The sequence below is a fragment of the Leucoraja erinacea genome, chromosome 3 (assembly GCF_028641065.1).
Source record: "Leucoraja erinacea ecotype New England chromosome 3, Leri_hhj_1, whole genome shotgun sequence".
NCBI lineage: Eukaryota > Metazoa > Chordata > Chondrichthyes > Rajiformes > Rajidae > Leucoraja > Leucoraja erinaceus.
Genome location: NC_073379.1, coordinates 54,906,739 through 54,925,253, shown reverse-complemented (window position 1 = coordinate 54,925,253; position 18,515 = coordinate 54,906,739). Strand labels below are relative to the sequence as shown.

The 18,515-nt window shown below is 41.4% G+C and overlaps 1 protein-coding gene across 1 annotated transcript in view; it reads left to right on the top strand.

Annotated features, from left to right (window-relative positions):
• melk (maternal embryonic leucine zipper kinase) overlaps positions 1-18,515 on the top strand; it is a 77,680-nt gene that overhangs the window by 12,328 nt on the left and 46,837 nt on the right. Inside the window, exons 3-5 of the mRNA XM_055632721.1 lie at positions 7,585-7,670; positions 8,299-8,415; positions 13,311-13,454. Coding sequence (XP_055488696.1) covers positions 7,585-7,670; positions 8,299-8,415; positions 13,311-13,454 — 347 coding nt within the window. The remainder of the gene's footprint in view (positions 1-7,584; positions 7,671-8,298; positions 8,416-13,310; positions 13,455-18,515) is intronic.

Genomic DNA, 18,515 nt, shown 5'->3' with positions numbered 1-18,515 from the left:
TGCAGTAGAACCTCTCTGCTCCTATACTCAAATCCTTTTGCAATGAAAGCTAACATAACTGGATAGATTGATTTGCAGATGAAATTCACAAAGTTGTTTCCAAGGTTGGTGAGATGCAGTTATATATTGTGTCTAATGTGAAATTATATTTTGTAGAATGTAGGTGATTATATGGAAATTTAATTTGGGATTTTTTAAATGGAGAGCTCTAGACTGGGTGAAGATAATTTATTTCTCTTATCAGAGAGGTCAATAACAAAGAGGTATAGATTTGTTAATTAATAGATGACATAGAGCACAGTTGAAAAGAACACCAACTTGTTGCTCCAGATTCCAGCATCTACCAGCCTCTTGCCTCCAGAATTGAAAAAAAAAAATTTCAGCAATGATGGCAGTCTGCTTGAAAGGGTGGTCGAGGCAGAAATTCACACTATATTTAGAGTATCTGGTCAAGCACAAGAAGATTCTTAATCTACGGGACATTTTACCAACAACTGGGAAGGGTGACGCAGATGATAAAATCGCTGCTTCACAGCGCCTGAGAGCAAGGTTCAATCCCGATCTTGGTTGCTGTCTGTGTGGAGTTTGTACGTTCTCCCTGTAACTGCGGGCTTTCTCTGGGTGCCCCTATTTCCTCCTGCATCCCAAAGATGTGCGGGTTTGTAGGTTAATTGGCATCTGTAAAATTGCCCCTTGTGTGCAGGGAATGGATGCGAAAGTGGAATAACACACAACTAATGTGAACTTGTGATCGGTCGTCAGCATGGACTCAGTGGCCGAAGGGCCTGTTTCCGTGCTGTGGCTCTAAACTAAATTAACTGTAGCTTGTTCAGTCCATTTTGGCTGGCATGAAAATAATAGGCTAAGTAACTTCTGTACACTCATTTCAGAATGTCCCCAAGAGATTCTGCTGTAGTTTGTTTTCATAACTTGTGCTGATCAATTTTCTATTTGTGGTAGTGTTCTCCTTTTGCTGGAGTTCACCTGTGCTCAACGGGCATAAATGGCAAATTGTCACATCATAACTTCTACGCCGGTCTCATCTGTCTTCACACTCTCCCCCATAAATATGAGACTAAATTTCACATTTGGCAATCCCTTGGGGAAAACAACCTATTGTAAATCTATTTTTTCTGCACCTTGAAAATAATCATTGTTGCAAAGGTATTTTATGGTATATTGAACACAATTTTTTAATAAATATTGTCTGCCCACCATGAATACTATACTGCACCCATTGGTAGAATATGCAAAACTACCGGAAAAATGTGTTATGTTTGTTACCCTGGTAACTCGGCTCCCTCCCATGGCCAGGTTAAGTAACATTTTCCAGCAGTGTCCAAAAAGCTATTATATAATGTTATCAAAGACAGTGGAACCCAAATCGTGGATTTTTTTTTTTTTAAATTATCTAAACTTGGACTTGGAAATGATGGATGACTCTCCCAGTCGCTTGAGCTAACCCTAGCAAATGTAGATGCTTGTCAGAAGTTAATCATCTCAGCCCAGGACATTGCTGACAGAATTTTCCGTTCGGTGTCCTAACTACGACCACCTTCGGCTGCATCTAAAAAATAAGTGATGGGATCTTTGTCAGTTGTACCTCAATTCTTTTTGAAACTCCTCACATAATGATGCAGTTTGTGTTTGCATGTGAGAAGACCTGAACAAGATAGATATTTTAGTTTATTGTCATATACATAGAGTGCAATGAAATTCCTTCTTCACATGAAGCTCGTTGAATAAACTGTATACATTCAGGAATGATAAATGCAACAATAAATACAATGATGAGTGCAAAACAGAAGAATGGTGCAAGATTGTAGTGCAAAGAGATGAAAAACAAAGTACAATAACAAATAACAGAAGGAGATAGTGAAAGCAAGAGTACCTGGCAGTAACCAGAACTAGTGTGTGAGAGTGGTGATTGGTTCAGAAGTCTGATGGGGGAAAGAAGCTATTCCAAACTTTCATTCTTTCAGGCTCATGTCTTTTCTCCCAGAAATTAGAGGAGAGAAAAAGGAATGGCCAGGGTGGCAGGCATCCTTGAAAATACTTCCAGCCTTTCTGATGCAACACACCATGAAGCTGGAAGGTGGTGCCGAACCTGTATGGACTGGGTTGTGTTCACATCCTCTGCTCTTGACAGCCTGAGCCTGCAGAGCTGTTGCCACCCCAGGCTGAAATTATCCCTTAAGAATACTTTCCATACCTACAGAAATTTGAGCGAATTGTGGACATGCCGAATCTTCTCAGACACCTAAGAGATTAAAAAAACTGATGCTCTTTCTCAATCGTCGCATAATGTGAAGGGACCCAGTTATGTTGACGATGATATGAATGTCTGTTTGGCAAGGTTTTCCATAGCTGAATGAAGTGCAAGATAGATGACATCCTCCATAGCCTATTTTTCCTGTATGCAAATTGTCTGGAAGACTGGCTAAGATATGGGTCATTACCAAACTTTCAGAATACTTCATTACGTTTGGAGCTACTGGGCGGGAAGTCATTGAGACAGGCCACTTTACTTTTCTCGGGGACGAGAATGCTGGTGGTCTTCTTAAAGCAGATGGGGACAGTAGATTGTTGAAGTGAGAGGTTGAATATGTTGGCAAAGTCTGTGGTGTTGATTGGCCCAGATTTCAGGAACAATTCGGGGATTTCTTCTGGGTCCGCCACTTTCTGAGAGTTTACCCTCATGAAAGCAGATTCAACTTTACAACCAAAACATATGGGACAGAGCCAGTGGGATATGGGGGTGGATAACTATAGATAGCACTTTGTTTGCCTGTTCAAAGTGATTCTAAATGTATTTTAAATGTTGTATATACTTTTTAAATGGATGCAGACAACTGTTTATGGAATTCAGTTTGCCAGAATGTACAAATTGACTATGATAACGAGTTTGAATTTTTTCCCCTCAAACATTGCAGTTCCACCCATTTGGGAAAATATATTGTGCTAACTGCATCTCTGAATTGGGATGCCATGAATATCATAGTCAAATACATTCTCATTAACCAAAGATAGATGTTGAGTGAATAGCAGATATAAACTGAATTAATTAAATTAGACCTATACATAGTGCAGAGAAGATTAACAAGGATGTTGCCAGGATATGAGGGCCTGAGCGATAGAGGGAGGTTGGGTTGGCTAGAACTATGCCTTGGAGCGCAGGAGAATAAGTGATCTTGTAGAGGTGTATAAGATCATGAAGGGAATAGATAGGGTTGATGCTGAGAGTGTTTTTTCACCCAGAGTAAGGAAATCAAGAACCAGAGGACATAGGTTTACGGTGAGAGGGGAAAGATTTAATAGGAATCTGAGGGGCCTTTTTTTCATGGTGGTGGCTATATGGAATGAGCTACCGGAGGAGGTACTTGAAGCAGAAACTATGTACAACATTTAAAAGACATTTAGAAAGGTACATGGATAGAAAAAGTTTAGAGGGATATGGGCCAAAACATAGAAACATAGAAATTAGGTGCAGGAGTAGGCCATTCGGCCCTCGAGCCTCCACCGCCATTCAATATGATCATGGTTGCTCATCCAACTCAGTATCCCATACCTACCTTCTCTCCATACCCTCTGATCCCCTTAGCCACAAGGGCCACATCTAACTCCTTCTTAAATATAGCCAATGAACTGGCCTCGACTACCCTCTGTGGCAGAGAGTTCCAGAGATTCACCACTCTCTGTGTGAAAAAAGTTCTTCTTATCTCGGTTTTAAAGGATTTCCCCCTTATCCTTAAGCCGTGACCCCTTGTCCTGGACTTCCCCAACATCGGGAGCAATCTTCCTGCATCTAGCCTGTCCAACCCCTTAAGAATTTTGTAAGTTTCTATAAGATCCCCCCTCAATCTTCTAAATTCTAGAGAGTATAAACCAAGTCTATCCAGTCTTTCTTCATAAGACAGTCCTGACATCCCAGGAATCAATCTGGTGAACCTTCTCTGCACTCCCTCTATGGCAATAATGTCCTTCCTCAGATTTGGAGACCAAAACTGTATGCAATACTCCAGGTGTGGTCTCACCAAGACCCTGTACAACTACAGTAGAACCTCCCTGCTCCTATACTCAAATCCTTTTGCTATGAAAAGCAAGCAGGTGGTACTAGTGTCGATGGGGCACCTTGATTGGAATGGGCAAGCTGAGATAAAGGGCCAGTTTCCATGCTGTATGACTGTGACATCATGGAAATTAGCCCTTTGACCAATTTGTATGTTTCCAAGAATTTTAAATGAAAGCATAGTAGCCAATGCTCTTCTAATGGTATTAATTAATTACCTATAGATTAGGTTATTTAAAAAAAAAATAGAATTGTAGGTATCAAAACATGGCCAAGATGTATCCCCACCATCTCCAATTATCCTCTTGAAGGGCTCATAGAAAATAGGTGCAGTAGTAGGCTATTCGGCCCTTCGAGCCTGCACCACCATTCAATATGATCATGGCTGATCATCCAACTCAGTATCCTGTACCTGTCTTCTCTCCATAACCCCTGATCCCTTTAGCCACAAGGGACACATCTAACTCCCTCTTAAATATAGCCAATGAACTGGCCTCAACTACCTTCTGTGGCAGAGAATTCCATAGATTCAACACTCTGTTTGAAAAATGTTTTTCTCATCTCGGTCCTAAAAGACTTCGCCCTTATCCTTAAACTGTGACCCCTTGTTCTGGACTTCCCCAATATTGGGAACAATCTTCCTGCATCTAGCCTGTCCAACCCCTTAAGAATTTTGTAAGTTTGTATAAGATTCCTCCTCAATCTTCTAAATTCTAGCGAGTACAACCGAGTCTATCCAGTCTTTCTTCATATGAAGGTCCTGCCATCCCAGGAATCAATGGCTATGTACTCCCTGTATGGCACGAATGTCGTTCCTCAGATTAGGAGACCAAAACTGTACACAATACTCCTGGTGGCCCAGGACAACTGCAGTAGAACCTTCCTGCTCCTATACTCAAATCCTTTTGCTATGAATGCTAACATACCATTCGCTTTCTTCACTGCCTGCTGCACCTGCATGCCTACTTTCAATGACTGGTGGACCATGACTCCCAGGTCTCGTTGCATCTCCCCTTTTCCTAATCGGCTACCATTCAGATAATAGTCTACTTTCCTGTTCTTGACACCAAAGTGGATAACCTCAAATGTATCCACATTACACTGCATCTGCCATGCATTTGCCCCCTCACCCAACCTATCCAAGTCACCTTGCAGCTGATGTTGCATTCAATTCCCTCGTCCAAATCATTAATCTATATTACTAAAAGTCTGTTCTTGACCGGTTTTGGCATTCTGTGCTGCGATTTCCGAGAGAACGCCGCCACCTACGGCCATCATTTTTGACCACCTTGCTCAGAGCCCCCCTCCGCCGTATGTGTGCCGAGGATTTTTCCCGTTGATGAAAAATGACAGAGATATTAATGATTTTACAAAATTCCCCATTCTCTCTGCTGCCCCCGCTGGCGGCAGGGGGGAGGGACTATAAAACCAGGAAGTGGTGTGCCCCAATCAGTCTCTACACCATGGAGGTCTGACCTCTGAATGACTGAACAAATGTCTACACAGCTGTGAGTAAGTACCCTTAATTTGGTTTGAAAATGAAAGTATGGTTATGGTTAGTTTGAGGAAAAAAGCACTGCCTGCAAATGGTTGTTTGGGGTGTTTGGGTTGAGTAAAAAGGCATTCATATTCTCCCTCTCCCTCTCCCTCTCCCTCTCTCTCTCCCTAAACATCTGGACCTTGACCATGGGGCCTCCAACTGCATCTGACTTCTGGACTTCCTGACCGACAGATCTCAGTTGGTTAGAATTGGTCTTAACATTTTCTCCATCCTGACCCTTAATACTTACTCCTCTGGGTGTGTGTTCAGTCCCCAGCTTTATTTGTTGAATACCCATGACAAAGTGACCATCTACACTACAGTACCAACTCGATCTTTAAGTTCGCCAATGATACCGCTGTTGTTGACCGGATCAACAACAGCAAGGAAATGAGCTGTAGGAAAATGATTACATTGGGGAGCAAGAAGGAATTGGGGAACAAATCTTATGTCTTGTTGTCACCATAAAAATGTCAGTAAGACAAAAGGGTTTGTTTTGATCTAAGGATGTGAGGGATGAACACAACCTTGTTCTGGTCATCAAAGCTTCTGTAGAGATGGTCAACACCTTAAAGTTCTTGGGCATCCATATCGCCTGCAACCTAACCTGGTGTCTCCACATTGATGCAATGATCAAGAAAACACATCAACGTATTTACTTTCTTGGAGGACTGAGAGGATTCAGCATGACCACAAAGAATCCCTTAAATTTGTACAAATGCGCTATTGAAATTATTCTGACAGGATGCATCTCAGCCTGGAATTGCAACTGCTTACTTTTGACTGCCTGAATGTGCAGAGAGTGAGCACAGCCACATCCATCACTCCTTTCCATCCAGACTACCTATTGGGTGCATTGCGTCGGGAAGGTTGGAAGTATCATCAAGGATCTTGCTATCTTAGCCATTTCCTGTTCTATTTTCTACCTTCCTGGAGTAGACACATGAGTTTGAAAGCTCAGATATCCACACCCCCTTCCCTGAGGTGCTACCACACACTCTTACTCATACTCTACCTCATTTGTTTTTGCCATTATTGTGCATTTATACTTTGTTGCGCTATTTTGGATTGCACCACAATGTTTTGTACTTTGTATTATATTTATCATTACTGTATGTATACTGTTGACTCTACAAACATAATGTGAACAAGGAAATTCATTGCACCTTGGTATATATGACAATAAATTCACGTGAATGTAATACGAATGAATAATTATAGTAGCTTCAATACTGTTCAAAGGAGATTGGGGAATAATCAAGCCCGAAGCCTTCCAGTTGCTGCATCTTGACTATTGCAGCCAAGAGGGAGATTAGTGTTTCTCAGAATGTTTTTTTTTTTTTTAAAGCACCACTCTAAGATTCTGGATTGAAAACATAGATGACCAAAGATAGTAGAGTGAACCAAAGTTCATTTTGTTATTACAATGGAATAGTAATCCTGCTTTACCTGAAATATTTGCATAGAACAAAAATCACATAGCCAGAGATTCATAATTTGTCCTTGCAAGCAGGAACTGCAAAATAATTCTTGAAGGTGGCACCCCGTTCCCAATTCCTTCTTGCTCCCCAATACAATCTTTGCAATCTCGGGATTTTATCGTCCCTCTCAAAGGAGAGGCATATAGTTAGAAACACATGGTTTCCATTATTGTAACATTGCTGAGATATGGTTGCCCCCATTACCATTGCAATCTTGATTTACATCCCTGTTACTTCCTCCTTCTCCCATATTTGCCTGCAACTTTCCCCATCTTCTAAAACAGTTAATGTTAAATTGCAACAAGGCATGTACAATAACAAGGGTGATTTAGGTTCTTAAAACATGCAGGGAAGTGACTTTTTTTAGGGTTATTTTGAAAGTAAGATGACCAAGATTACTGGTTTTCCTATTTTGTGAAAGACAATACTGTGCATGTAATTCTTGCTCGCCTTTGTAAAATATCAAATCACATTGGTTTTTATTTCTACTACAGGGGGGTTTGCTAAAGTGAAGCTGGCTTGTCACATGTTGACAAGGGAAAAAGTTGCTGTAAAGATAATGGACAAAGAATCTCTTGGGGTAAGTTTGCAGAAGCATAATGGAAGGATGATTAAGCCTTGTGTGGTTAACGTGTGAAAGTTTGGCTGGTATTTAGATTAAGTTTCAGAATTCAGAAGTCATTGACACATATTTATTTTACATAGACTTTTTTAATTTGATGTCATTTGAGGCAGGCTGGATTGATCTCCCAGTTGCCGGCTCCCCTTGCCATACTGACCGTTTTGTCCTGGGCTTCTTCCATTCCCAGAGTGAGGCCACACGCTAAATGGAGGAACAGCACATCATATTTTGCTTGTGTAGCCAGCAACCAGCAGCATGAATATCAAATTCTCTCATTTTAAGTCACTTCTACCAACACTCTCGCCTTGGCCCCTTTCTCCAGCCTAGTCATTTAACCAGTTCCACAGTTCAGCACATTGTATCCCTCTTTTGATCCCACCTTCCCTCGCCAACAAGCCCCGCCCCCCACGCAATTTGAAGAAGGGTCCCGATTCAATGTCGGGTATCCTTTTTTCTCCAGTTGCTGCCTGACTCACTGAGTTACTCTAGCATTTTGTGTCTGTCTTTGGTATAAATGAGCATCTGAAGTTCTTTGTTTCTACATCTTCAAGTTAAGTAAATTGTCTTGTTTGTGCTTGCCTGGTAGGAAGACCTGCCTCGTGTTCAAACGGAAATCGAAGCAATGAAGAATCTGAGTCACCAGCATATATGCCGTTTGTATCATGTTATTGAGACGGCAAATAAAATCTTCATCATTATGGAGGTAATCATCTGCCGAAAGAACCTGAAATTAAATGCATGTTTGTTCTACCTGAAATATCAAATAGGCTCTTAAGACTGCTTTTCAGTTTGTATTATTGATGGAAGTCATTTAATTCCATCCCAATCAAAGATCATGGTATTTACGATATTGCTCCTACCCTTCTCCACATCCCGATCCTGTTTATATCTGCATAATTGCAATTTTGGAATCAAGTATCTGAAAATTATTATATATTTGGTGTGAAACAATTCACAGCATTTAGTTATATTCAGTTGTGAGGATGAACGAGTTTGCAATTGATGCATTTTTGCTGAAGCTCGATGAAAAAAAAATCTATCTGGTGCCACCAGTGAAGCTCTACGTATAGGTTGAAAGTGAACTTCTCAAACTCCCATTCCTTCATATTTTAATTATTGCTTGACATTTTTATTGCTACTGCCCGAGTTTCTCACTGCGATCCTTGCTGTCTCACTTTCCAAGTATGATTTAAAACTGAATTTAAATTACTTCAATGTTTAGACTGTGGGTATAAAGTAGTCTTCAGTCATTCATTAAATATATAATATTGTTGAGTGCACGTTGTCCACTATTTGTAATATCTGATTCCACACAATTTGATGAAAGCAAATAACAAGGAATATGTTCCATGAATTAATTTTTGATCCCTCATCCTAGTGAAGATGCTCCACAATGGTTGGAGAGATGCCGGATCCCCTGTAGAGGATACCCTTCCACAGCTGACATTCGATGACTCTATTATTGCTTAACAGTGCACATTCTCAGGAGGGTTTAAACCTGTCTGGCAGGTGCATGGAACCTAAAGCAGTAGAGCGGCAGATGGGAGAGTTGAGACAAATATAAATGTTAAAGTGAGAAATTTAAGTAGACAGGACAAGCAGGAGCAGGATGGGGGAGTGAGAAGGTCTAATGGACCAAACTGCATTTATTCTGATGCAGAAATCCCGACAGGCAAGGCAGGTGTTTTCAGGGCACTGATCGATACATGAGACCGGGGTATTGTTGCCATAACAAAAACATGCAAGCATCCGACCCGATCACCAGTCATCAAATGATCTTGCTGCAAATGTTCATAAGAATATCTCTTTAATTGTCTAGCAAAGTTTAACGATAACTTTTCCTGTGAGCACTTTGGGCTCCTTTCTATGTTAAAAATTTACTCAAATGTAAATTCCTACCATTACCTGAGGCATATTTAGTTCATCAAATGGAATATATTTTCCATTAGCCTACTGGCAGTTACATTTATAACTGTTTTCACTTACTTAACAGTTTTCTTATTGGAAGATGGGCAAATGGTGAGAGTGTCCTTTTGATTACCTGTATATTCCGAACAACCACCTACAAATCCAATGGAGGTTTCTGCTGAAATTTTGAGCCCACCAAGAGCTTGTCAACACTGAAATATCCTGATTTATGTATTAGCAGATAGTTTATGTCACTGGCAATCTAACCAGCACTCATAAGTTGGTGCATCTTTACTATTGAATAGTTTCAAGCACACGGACCTGGGCCATCTTGCCTTATTTTTCATCGTATCTGGACTTGGTCAATAGACATTAGACAATAGGTGCAGGAGTAGGCCATTCGGCCCTTCGAGCCATCACTGCCATTCACTGTGATCATGGCTGATCATCCACATTCAGTACTCCGTTCCTGCCTTCTCAACATATCCCATGACTCCGCTATCTTTAAGAGCTCTATCTAACTCTCTCTTGAAAGCATCCAGAAAATTGGCCTAGACTGCCTTCCGAGGCAGAGAATTCTACAGATTCACAACTCTCTGGGTAAAAAAGTTTTTCCTTCATCTCCATTCTAAATGCCCTACCCGTTATTCTTTAACTGTGACCCGTGGTTCTGGACTCCCCAACATCGGGAACATATTTCCTGCCTCTAGCGTGTCCAATCCCTTAATAATCTTATATGTTTCAATAAGATCCCCTCGCATCCTACTAAATTCCAGAGTCTACAAGCCCAGCCGCTCCATTCTATCAAGATATAACAGTTCAGCCATCCCGGGAATTAACCTTGTGAACCTACGCTGCACTCCCTCAATAGCAAGAATATCCTTCCTCAAATTTGGTGACCAAAACTACACACAACACTCCAGGTGTGGTCTCACTAGGGACCTGTACAACTGCAGAAGAACCTCTTTGCTCCTATACTCAACTCCTCTTGTTATGAAGGCTAACATGCCATTAGCTTTGTTCACTGCCTGCTATACCTGCATGCTTACTTTCAGTGACTGATGAACTAGGACGCTCCGATCTCTTTGTACTTCCCTTTTTCCCAACTTGACACCATTCAGATAATAAGCTTACTTCCTGTTTTGCTACCAAAGTGGATAACCTCGCATTAAAATGCATCTGCCATGCATCTGTCCACTCACCCAACCTGTCCAAGTCACCCTGCATTCTCATAACATCCTCCTCGCAGTTCACACTGCCACCCTTCTTTGTGTCATCTGCATATTTGCTAATGTTACTAATCCCTTCATCTAAATCATTGATGTATATTGTAAATAGCTGCGGTCCCAGCACCGAGCCTTGCGGTACCCCACTAGTCACTGCCTGCCATTTTGAAAGGGACCTGTTAATCCTTACTCTTTGTTTCCTGTCTGCCAACCAATTTTCTAGCCATGTCAGTACCCTATCCCTCAATACCATGTGCTCTAATTTTGCCCACTAATCTCCTATGTAGGACCTTATCAAATGCTTTTTGAAAATCCAGGTACACAACATCCACTGGCTCTCCCTTGTCCATTTTCCTAATTACATCCTCAACAAATTCTAGAAGGTTAGTTAAGCATAATTTCGCCTTTGTAAATCCATGCTGACTCGGACCGATCCTGTTACTGCTTTCCAAATGTGTCGCTATTTCATCTTTTATATTTGACTCCAGCATCTTCCCCACCACCGATGTCAGGCTAACAGTTCTATAATTCCCTTACTCTCTCCCACCTTTCTTAAAAAGTGTGATAACATTAGCTAGCTTCCAATCCACAGGATCTGATCCTGAATCTATAGAACTTTGAAAAATGATCATCAATGTGTTCACGATTTCTATAGCTGCTTCCTTAAGTTCCCTGGGATGCAGACCATCAGGCCCTGGGAATTTATCAGCCTTCAGTCCAATCAGTCTACTCAACACCATTTCCTGCTTAATGTGAATTTCCTTCAGTTCCTCCATCACCCTAGATTCTTTGGCCACTAGTATATCAGAGAGATTGTTTGTGTCTTCCTTAGTGAATACGGATTCAAAGTACCTGTTCAACTTCTGCTGTTTTCTTGTTCCCCATAATAAATTCACCTGTTTGAGTCATGAAGGGTCCAACTTTGGTCTTAGCTATTTTTTTTCCTCTTTACATACCTACAGAAGCTATTACTATCCTCATTTATATTCTTGGCTAGCTTATCTTCGTACCCATATTGCCTTTTCTCCCTGTATTGCCTTTTCTTTTATACTTCTCTTCTATTTTAATGCTGTCCATGACTTCCTTTGTCAGCCACGGTCGCCCCTTACTCCCCTTGGAATCTTTCTTTCTCTTTGGAATGAACTGATCGTGCACCTTCTGTATTATTCCCAGAAATGCCTGCCATTGTTGTTCCACTGTCATCCCTGCTAGAGTATCTTTCCAGTCAACGTTGGCCAGCTCCTCACTAATGGCCCCATAGTCCCCTTTGTTCAACTGTAATACTGACACTTCTGATTTTCCCTTGTCCCTCAAATTGTAGCTTAAAACATAATATTATGGCCACTACCACCTAATGGCTCCTTTACTTCGAGTTCCCTTATCAAATCCAGTTCAGTACACAACACTAAATCCAGAATTGCCATCTCCCTGGTTGACTCCAGTACAAGCTGCTTTAAGAATCCATCACGGAGGCACTCCACAAACTCCCTTTCTTGGGGAACCTGATTTTCCCAGCCTACCTGCATGTTGAAGTCTCCCATAACAACCATAGCATTACCATTTTTACCCTTACCATTCCTCAGTTCTTTAAACCATCTCCAGATTCTATGTCACCCCTCGCAAGGGACTGAATTTCATTCCTCATCAACAGAGCTACCCCACCCCCTCTGCCCACTTGTCTGTCTTTTTATATCATACTGGCCAATATCATACTTGCTAATTTCTTACTGAGCCTCAAGCTCATCCACTTTATTTCTTATACTTTGTGCATTCATGTATAATACTTTTAATCCATTATTACTCCCCTTCACACCGATTCCTATTTCACTTGGCATAGTCTCCATCCCTTCCTGAGCTTTCTGCCCGTTAATTCTGGTGTCTTTCTTAACTTTTCTTATACTCTCTTTCCCTTTAACTCCATCCTTATATCTCCAGTTTGTCTCCTCCCCCCCCCCCCCCCCCCCCCCCCCCCCCCCCCCCCCACCCCCACCACCACCACCACCACCACCACCATTATTTAGTTTAAATAGTTGGTCCTGGCAGGCCAATATTTTAAATAGCAGGCTTAGTCCCAAGTGTTCTGAGCTGCTAGATTACTTTTATCGTTACATTGTTGGCAATTTGATCACATCAACAGCAGTTAAACCATGGGTGCTTCTTCAGTATCATCAAAAGTATTTGGAGCCGAGCAATCATGAGTGGTCTAAAGGCCTTGCCAATCAACTGGGAATCTGCCATCTGTCACAAGATTTCTCCCAGAAGCATGTTGCAAAAAAACTGCATACTCCCGATGCAAGCATCTGACTCAATCACCAATCATCAAATGATCTTGCTACAAATGTTCATAAGAATCAAGCAGTAAAATTGTGCTTCAAGAGCATTTAATGTCTCTGATAGCTGCATACATTCTTTAAAAAAAAAAGAAAACATTTTTTGTATTCATTGTTCTATCATTTTATTTCAGTACTGCCCTGGAGGAGAATTATTTGATTACATTATTGCAAAAGACCATTTATCGGAAGAAGAAGCTCGTATTTTTTTCCGACAGATTGTATCGGCTATTGCTTATGTTCACAGCCAAGGCTATGCTCATCGTGATCTTAAACCGGTATGTATTTGTCAATCAATTATGTTGCAATAATCAAATCAAGGGACGTTGATGCAGTAAACTTCTGTTAAGGATGTTTGCATTTGCTTCTCATTGTGCGCTGGCTTCACAATTGCCAATGGACATTAAGATCAACCATGTATTGTGCAATGTGAATCATGTGAGCCAGAGCAAATTCACCTGACTGTAAACCTTAATTTGTTTATTCAACACTCTTTGTAGAGTTTTTTTCTGGTTCCAATCAACAAAATGAGACTCTTAATCATAATGCTAAAAACTTCAGTTGTTGTAAAATGAAAAACAAAAATGCTATTAATACTCAACAAGTCAGACAGCAATTGAGGAGAGAAAAATATTTGTTGGAGCACACGATACCGAGGTAGTTGAAATGGTACTGCAGAACAGAACACATCTTCTATCCAAAAACCTGACTTTTTGAAAATTTCCGGCATTTTCTCTTTCTGCTACAAAACAAGATTTTCTGATATCAATGTTCACCATGGTGGGACTGGAACTCTGGGTAAAGGAATACTATTCCAGTGTCATTACATAACTTCTCTATTTCTTTAAAATGTGTTTATTTACTGAGGTGAACAAAGGAGCACGTTGGAAGAAAGTGCATATACCTGAATGTAGGAATGTCACTGGTAATGTCAGCTTGAGAACACGGTGGCAAGTCTACCATTGTCTTGAACTACGACAATCCTTGAGTTGTCTTTGTTTTCTTATTATATTTTGTTATGTTTGCATAAAACTAATTGGCTTACTAGGACCAAGTGATTTCAAAGATGATAGATTTGGAGGGATATGGGCCAAATGGTGGCAGGTGGGACTTGTGTAGCTGGGACATGTTGGTCGGTGTGGGCGTTGGGCCGAAGAGCCTGTTTCCACACTGTATCCACACTGCCCTAGTGAGACCACACCTGAGTATTGTGTGTAGTTTTGGTTCCCTAATTTGAGGAAGGATGTTCTTGCTATTGAGGGAGTGCTGTGTAGGTTCACAAGGTTAATTCCCGGGATAGCGGGACTAGTATGCTGAAAGAATTGAGTGGCTGGGCTTGTATACTCTGGAATTTAAAAGGATGAGAGGGTATCTTATTAAAACATATAAGATTATTAACGGTTTGGACACGCTAGAGGCAGGAAACATGTTCCCGATGTTGGGGGAGTCCAGAACCAGGGGCCACAGTTTAAGAATAAGGGGTAAGCCATTTAGAACCGAGATGGGAAAATACTTTTTCACACAGTCTGTGTGTGAGTCTGTTAAATTTGCACCCTCGGAGAGCGGTGGAGGCCGGTTCCCTGGATACTTTCAAGAGAGACCTTAATAGGGCTCATTAAGATAGTGGAGTCAAGGGATATGGGGAGGGCACGAAAGGGGTACTGATTGTGGATGATCAGCCATGATCACATTGAATGGCGGTGCTTGCTCGAAAGGCCGAATGGCCCACTCCTGCACCTATTGCCTATTACTCTATGACCCTATGGTCACTTTTAATTTTGACTTAATTAACTAACATTTAAATTCTCCAACTATCATGGTTTACTTTGTATAATTAGTCTAATAATTTGACTATCAGTCTGAAGAAGGGTTTTGGCATAAAACGTTGCCTATCTCCTTCGCTCCATAGATACTCCTGCACCCGCTGAGTTTCACCAGCATTTTTGTGTACTTCCTAATAATTTGACTGTTGTGCCACACCTCCCTGTAGTTCCTGAAAGGTTGAGTGTCATATTAATTTGAATATCTTGTGGCCTAATTATTTTTGCAGCATGCTTGTTTTCAGGTTGCTGCACCTGCTGTTTTCATTAATATTTTAAAAAAATGTCTTGTTTAAATATATTTTGGATATCAAAATGGGCAATCTGCTATATATTAATTGACAATGTATAGTTCATGTCTAGATTATAAAGTGATTATAATTGAATTCGACAATAAGCTTACGAGGAAGAAGGGGAAATTGGGAATCGGTCTAAATCAAATCAATTAATTAGAATCACATTTTATTCGCCAAGTATGTTTTTCAACATACAAAGAATTTCATTGGCCAGGTCAGTCATACAATTAAAAAATAACAGATCACTCAAAAACACATTTTAACATGAACATCCACCACAGTGAGGCAAGGGATCCGCGCCGATGTTAAATTCCACGCCTCGCGGTGGGGCTCACGACAGTCCGAGGAGGCCTCCAGCTCCAGCGATATTAGCGACTTTGCCTCCATCACAGTGAGGATGTGCTTGGTGAACTGACTGTGGTGGATGTTTAATTTGTGTTTATTGTATGTTTTGTTATTATTGATTCTGTGTATGACTGCAGGCAACATAATTTCGTTCAGACCGAAAGGTCTGAATGACAATAAAGGATCTATCTATATCTATCTATCTATATATCTATCTATCTATCTATCGATCTAGCCGCAGAACCCGGAGTATGTGATCCGCAAATTGATCACATCTCCAGGAAGGTAAGAAACTTTTTTTAAAAAGGTTCCCCTGGTTCCCCCCCCTCCCCACCCCCCACATAAAACATACCAAAGAACATTAAAACAAAATTTTAACAAACTGAAAATAACAAAAAGAAAGAAAAAATGAACAGACTGCCGGCAGGGCTGCCATCTCCCCTTTATCCTTTTGAGAGGGGATTCCCCTTAATAGCAAATTATCCTTTTGCCATTAGAAATTCTTCCTTTATGGCATAAAAAAGGTTGTGAACACTCGTATAAATAAGGTTGTGTAGAAATTTGAACTAGCTTGTCCCTTGATTATATGTGGAGCTCTGCAAAAAAGAAACAACCTATCAACGCACAGGGGAATCAAATCCCAGTCTTGCAGTTATAAGTGTTTTAGAGTCAGAAAAAATAATGAGGGGCCTGATAGCCTATCCTATTCCTACTCCGCTCCTATTTTCTTGTGCATGTCAGACCCTGGGTTAACAATTGGTAACATTGACTTTGGAAGGAAGAGACAGCATATTGCCACAATAGGTGGAACTTCAGATCAATAGTTGAATGTGGTCAAAAATGTACTTGATACATTTCACACCTTTCACACAACCTCTAAGATCAGACCTTTCACACAACCTCTAAGATCACTTGCTCTACTTATTCTTTTTTTAAAATCCTCCTTGACAAGAAATGTATGCAAACATAATGAATAACTCTGACGGAGAACTTTGTTCATTCGTGTGTCAGACAACGCATAACTCGCTGTTGGCTTCCGCCGCCGTCCAACATGTTGACAGAATTGGTCGCCCGACTTGTCACAGAGTGTATTGTGTCTTTGTTTCCGGGGATCGGCATGAGGACCCTTCTGTCTTGATCCGCGACAGAGAACCGTCTGTGTGATATAAAGAAAAGCACTGAGATTTAACAAAGTGGTAATAACCACCTAAGGAATGTGAAGAAATGCTCATGAACAATGCAGAGATCTCTCAAATGGTTTTACAAATATATTTTATGAAAAGAAAGTTGGCCAAAGTGATTTAAAAATTTAGTTCATAAACTTTAAAAATACAATTTTTCTGGAATTGTTTGCCTGGATGAAATACTCAAATAGCTAGTAACCAGAATAAGGTCTACTTTGTTCTCAGCTATTCCACAGGAACATCTTTCCTTTCCAACTCTGAAATAGAATACGATAGCAGAACATTTGGAGAATAACATAGCTCCTGCATGAAGGTCATTTAGCAGAATGGAATAAGTTGTCAAGTTGAATCAATGATTCAGATTCAGATTCAATTTTAATTGTCATTGTCAGTGTACAGTACAGAGACAACGAAATGCATTTAGCATTTAGCACTCACTGTGATGGATGTTTATGTAAACTGTGTTAAGTTGGGTCTTGGGTTTTTTTGTAATGGGGCAGGGATTTGCAATAGTGGAACATGTTGGCGGCGCCTAACGGCAGTGGCTCGACTACAGTCCGTCTTTTTAATTTTTTAATTTTTTGTCTTGTTAAATGTATGTTTTGAGCTTAGTTTTTGTTATTTTTTTAGCTGTGTACATGTGAGGGGTGGAGGGGGGGATGTGGGGGAAACCGTTAATCTCTTCCCTGTACGGGGGACGCGACTTTTTCCCTGTCGGGTCTCCGGTGTCGTTGGGCCTAACATCGTGGAGCCGGCGGCGGCCTCCGGCCAGGACCAACCTGAGGGCACCAGTCGCGGAGCCTGCGGACCTGACATCGCGAAGCTGGCCGTCTTCGGAGCGGGGACACTGCGGTGGCGCTCGGCTGCGACCCGGCTTTGAGTTCGGAAGCTCCGGCTGCAGGCCCGGTGAACAGGAACATCGGGAGCTCCAGGTCCCTGATGGAAGACCGCTTTTCGGAGCTCCCGCTACGGCAGCTTCTCCCGCTGGAATCGCGGGGTTGAAAGGACACAGAGCGAGGCCTAACATCGCCCGGTGCGGGTTAGTGGCCACGGGGACTTACTATCGTCACCGGGGGCTCTAACATCGGAGCCCCAGTTCACCTAGACGTTGCATTTGGACTGCTGGACCGCGGGTTGTCTGCTTGAACCGCAAGGTTTAAAGGACATGGAGCCGGGGTCTAACATCGCCCGGCATGGCTAAATGGCCACAGGACTTGCCATCGTCCGCCGGGGGTTTTAACATCGGAGCCCCAGTTCGCCTAGACGCTGCAGTTGGACCGCGGGTGAAGACAAAGGGAAGAGATAAGACTTTGCCTTCCATCACAGTGAGGAGGTGTTGGAGGTGATGGATGTTTATGTAAACTGTGTTAAGTTGGGTCTTGGGTTTTTTTGTAATGTAAAAAACTGTAGTAAATGTAATTTTGTTCAAACCCAGGTTTCAATGACAATAAATAGCATTCCATTCCATGTAGCTGGAATGGCAGGCTAGCTTTCTAAGTTACATGTTTTAGACATGTAGAATTTTCAAGGGTTTCGGAGAGATCTTTTCTCCCAAGCCAGTAGTAGTCCAGTTTTATATTTAGTATTTATTAATCCTGGTAGCCATCTTTGGATTGGATTGGATTCCTTTATTGTCATTCAGACCTTTCGGTCTGAACGAAATTTCGTTGCTTGCAGTCATACATATAATAATA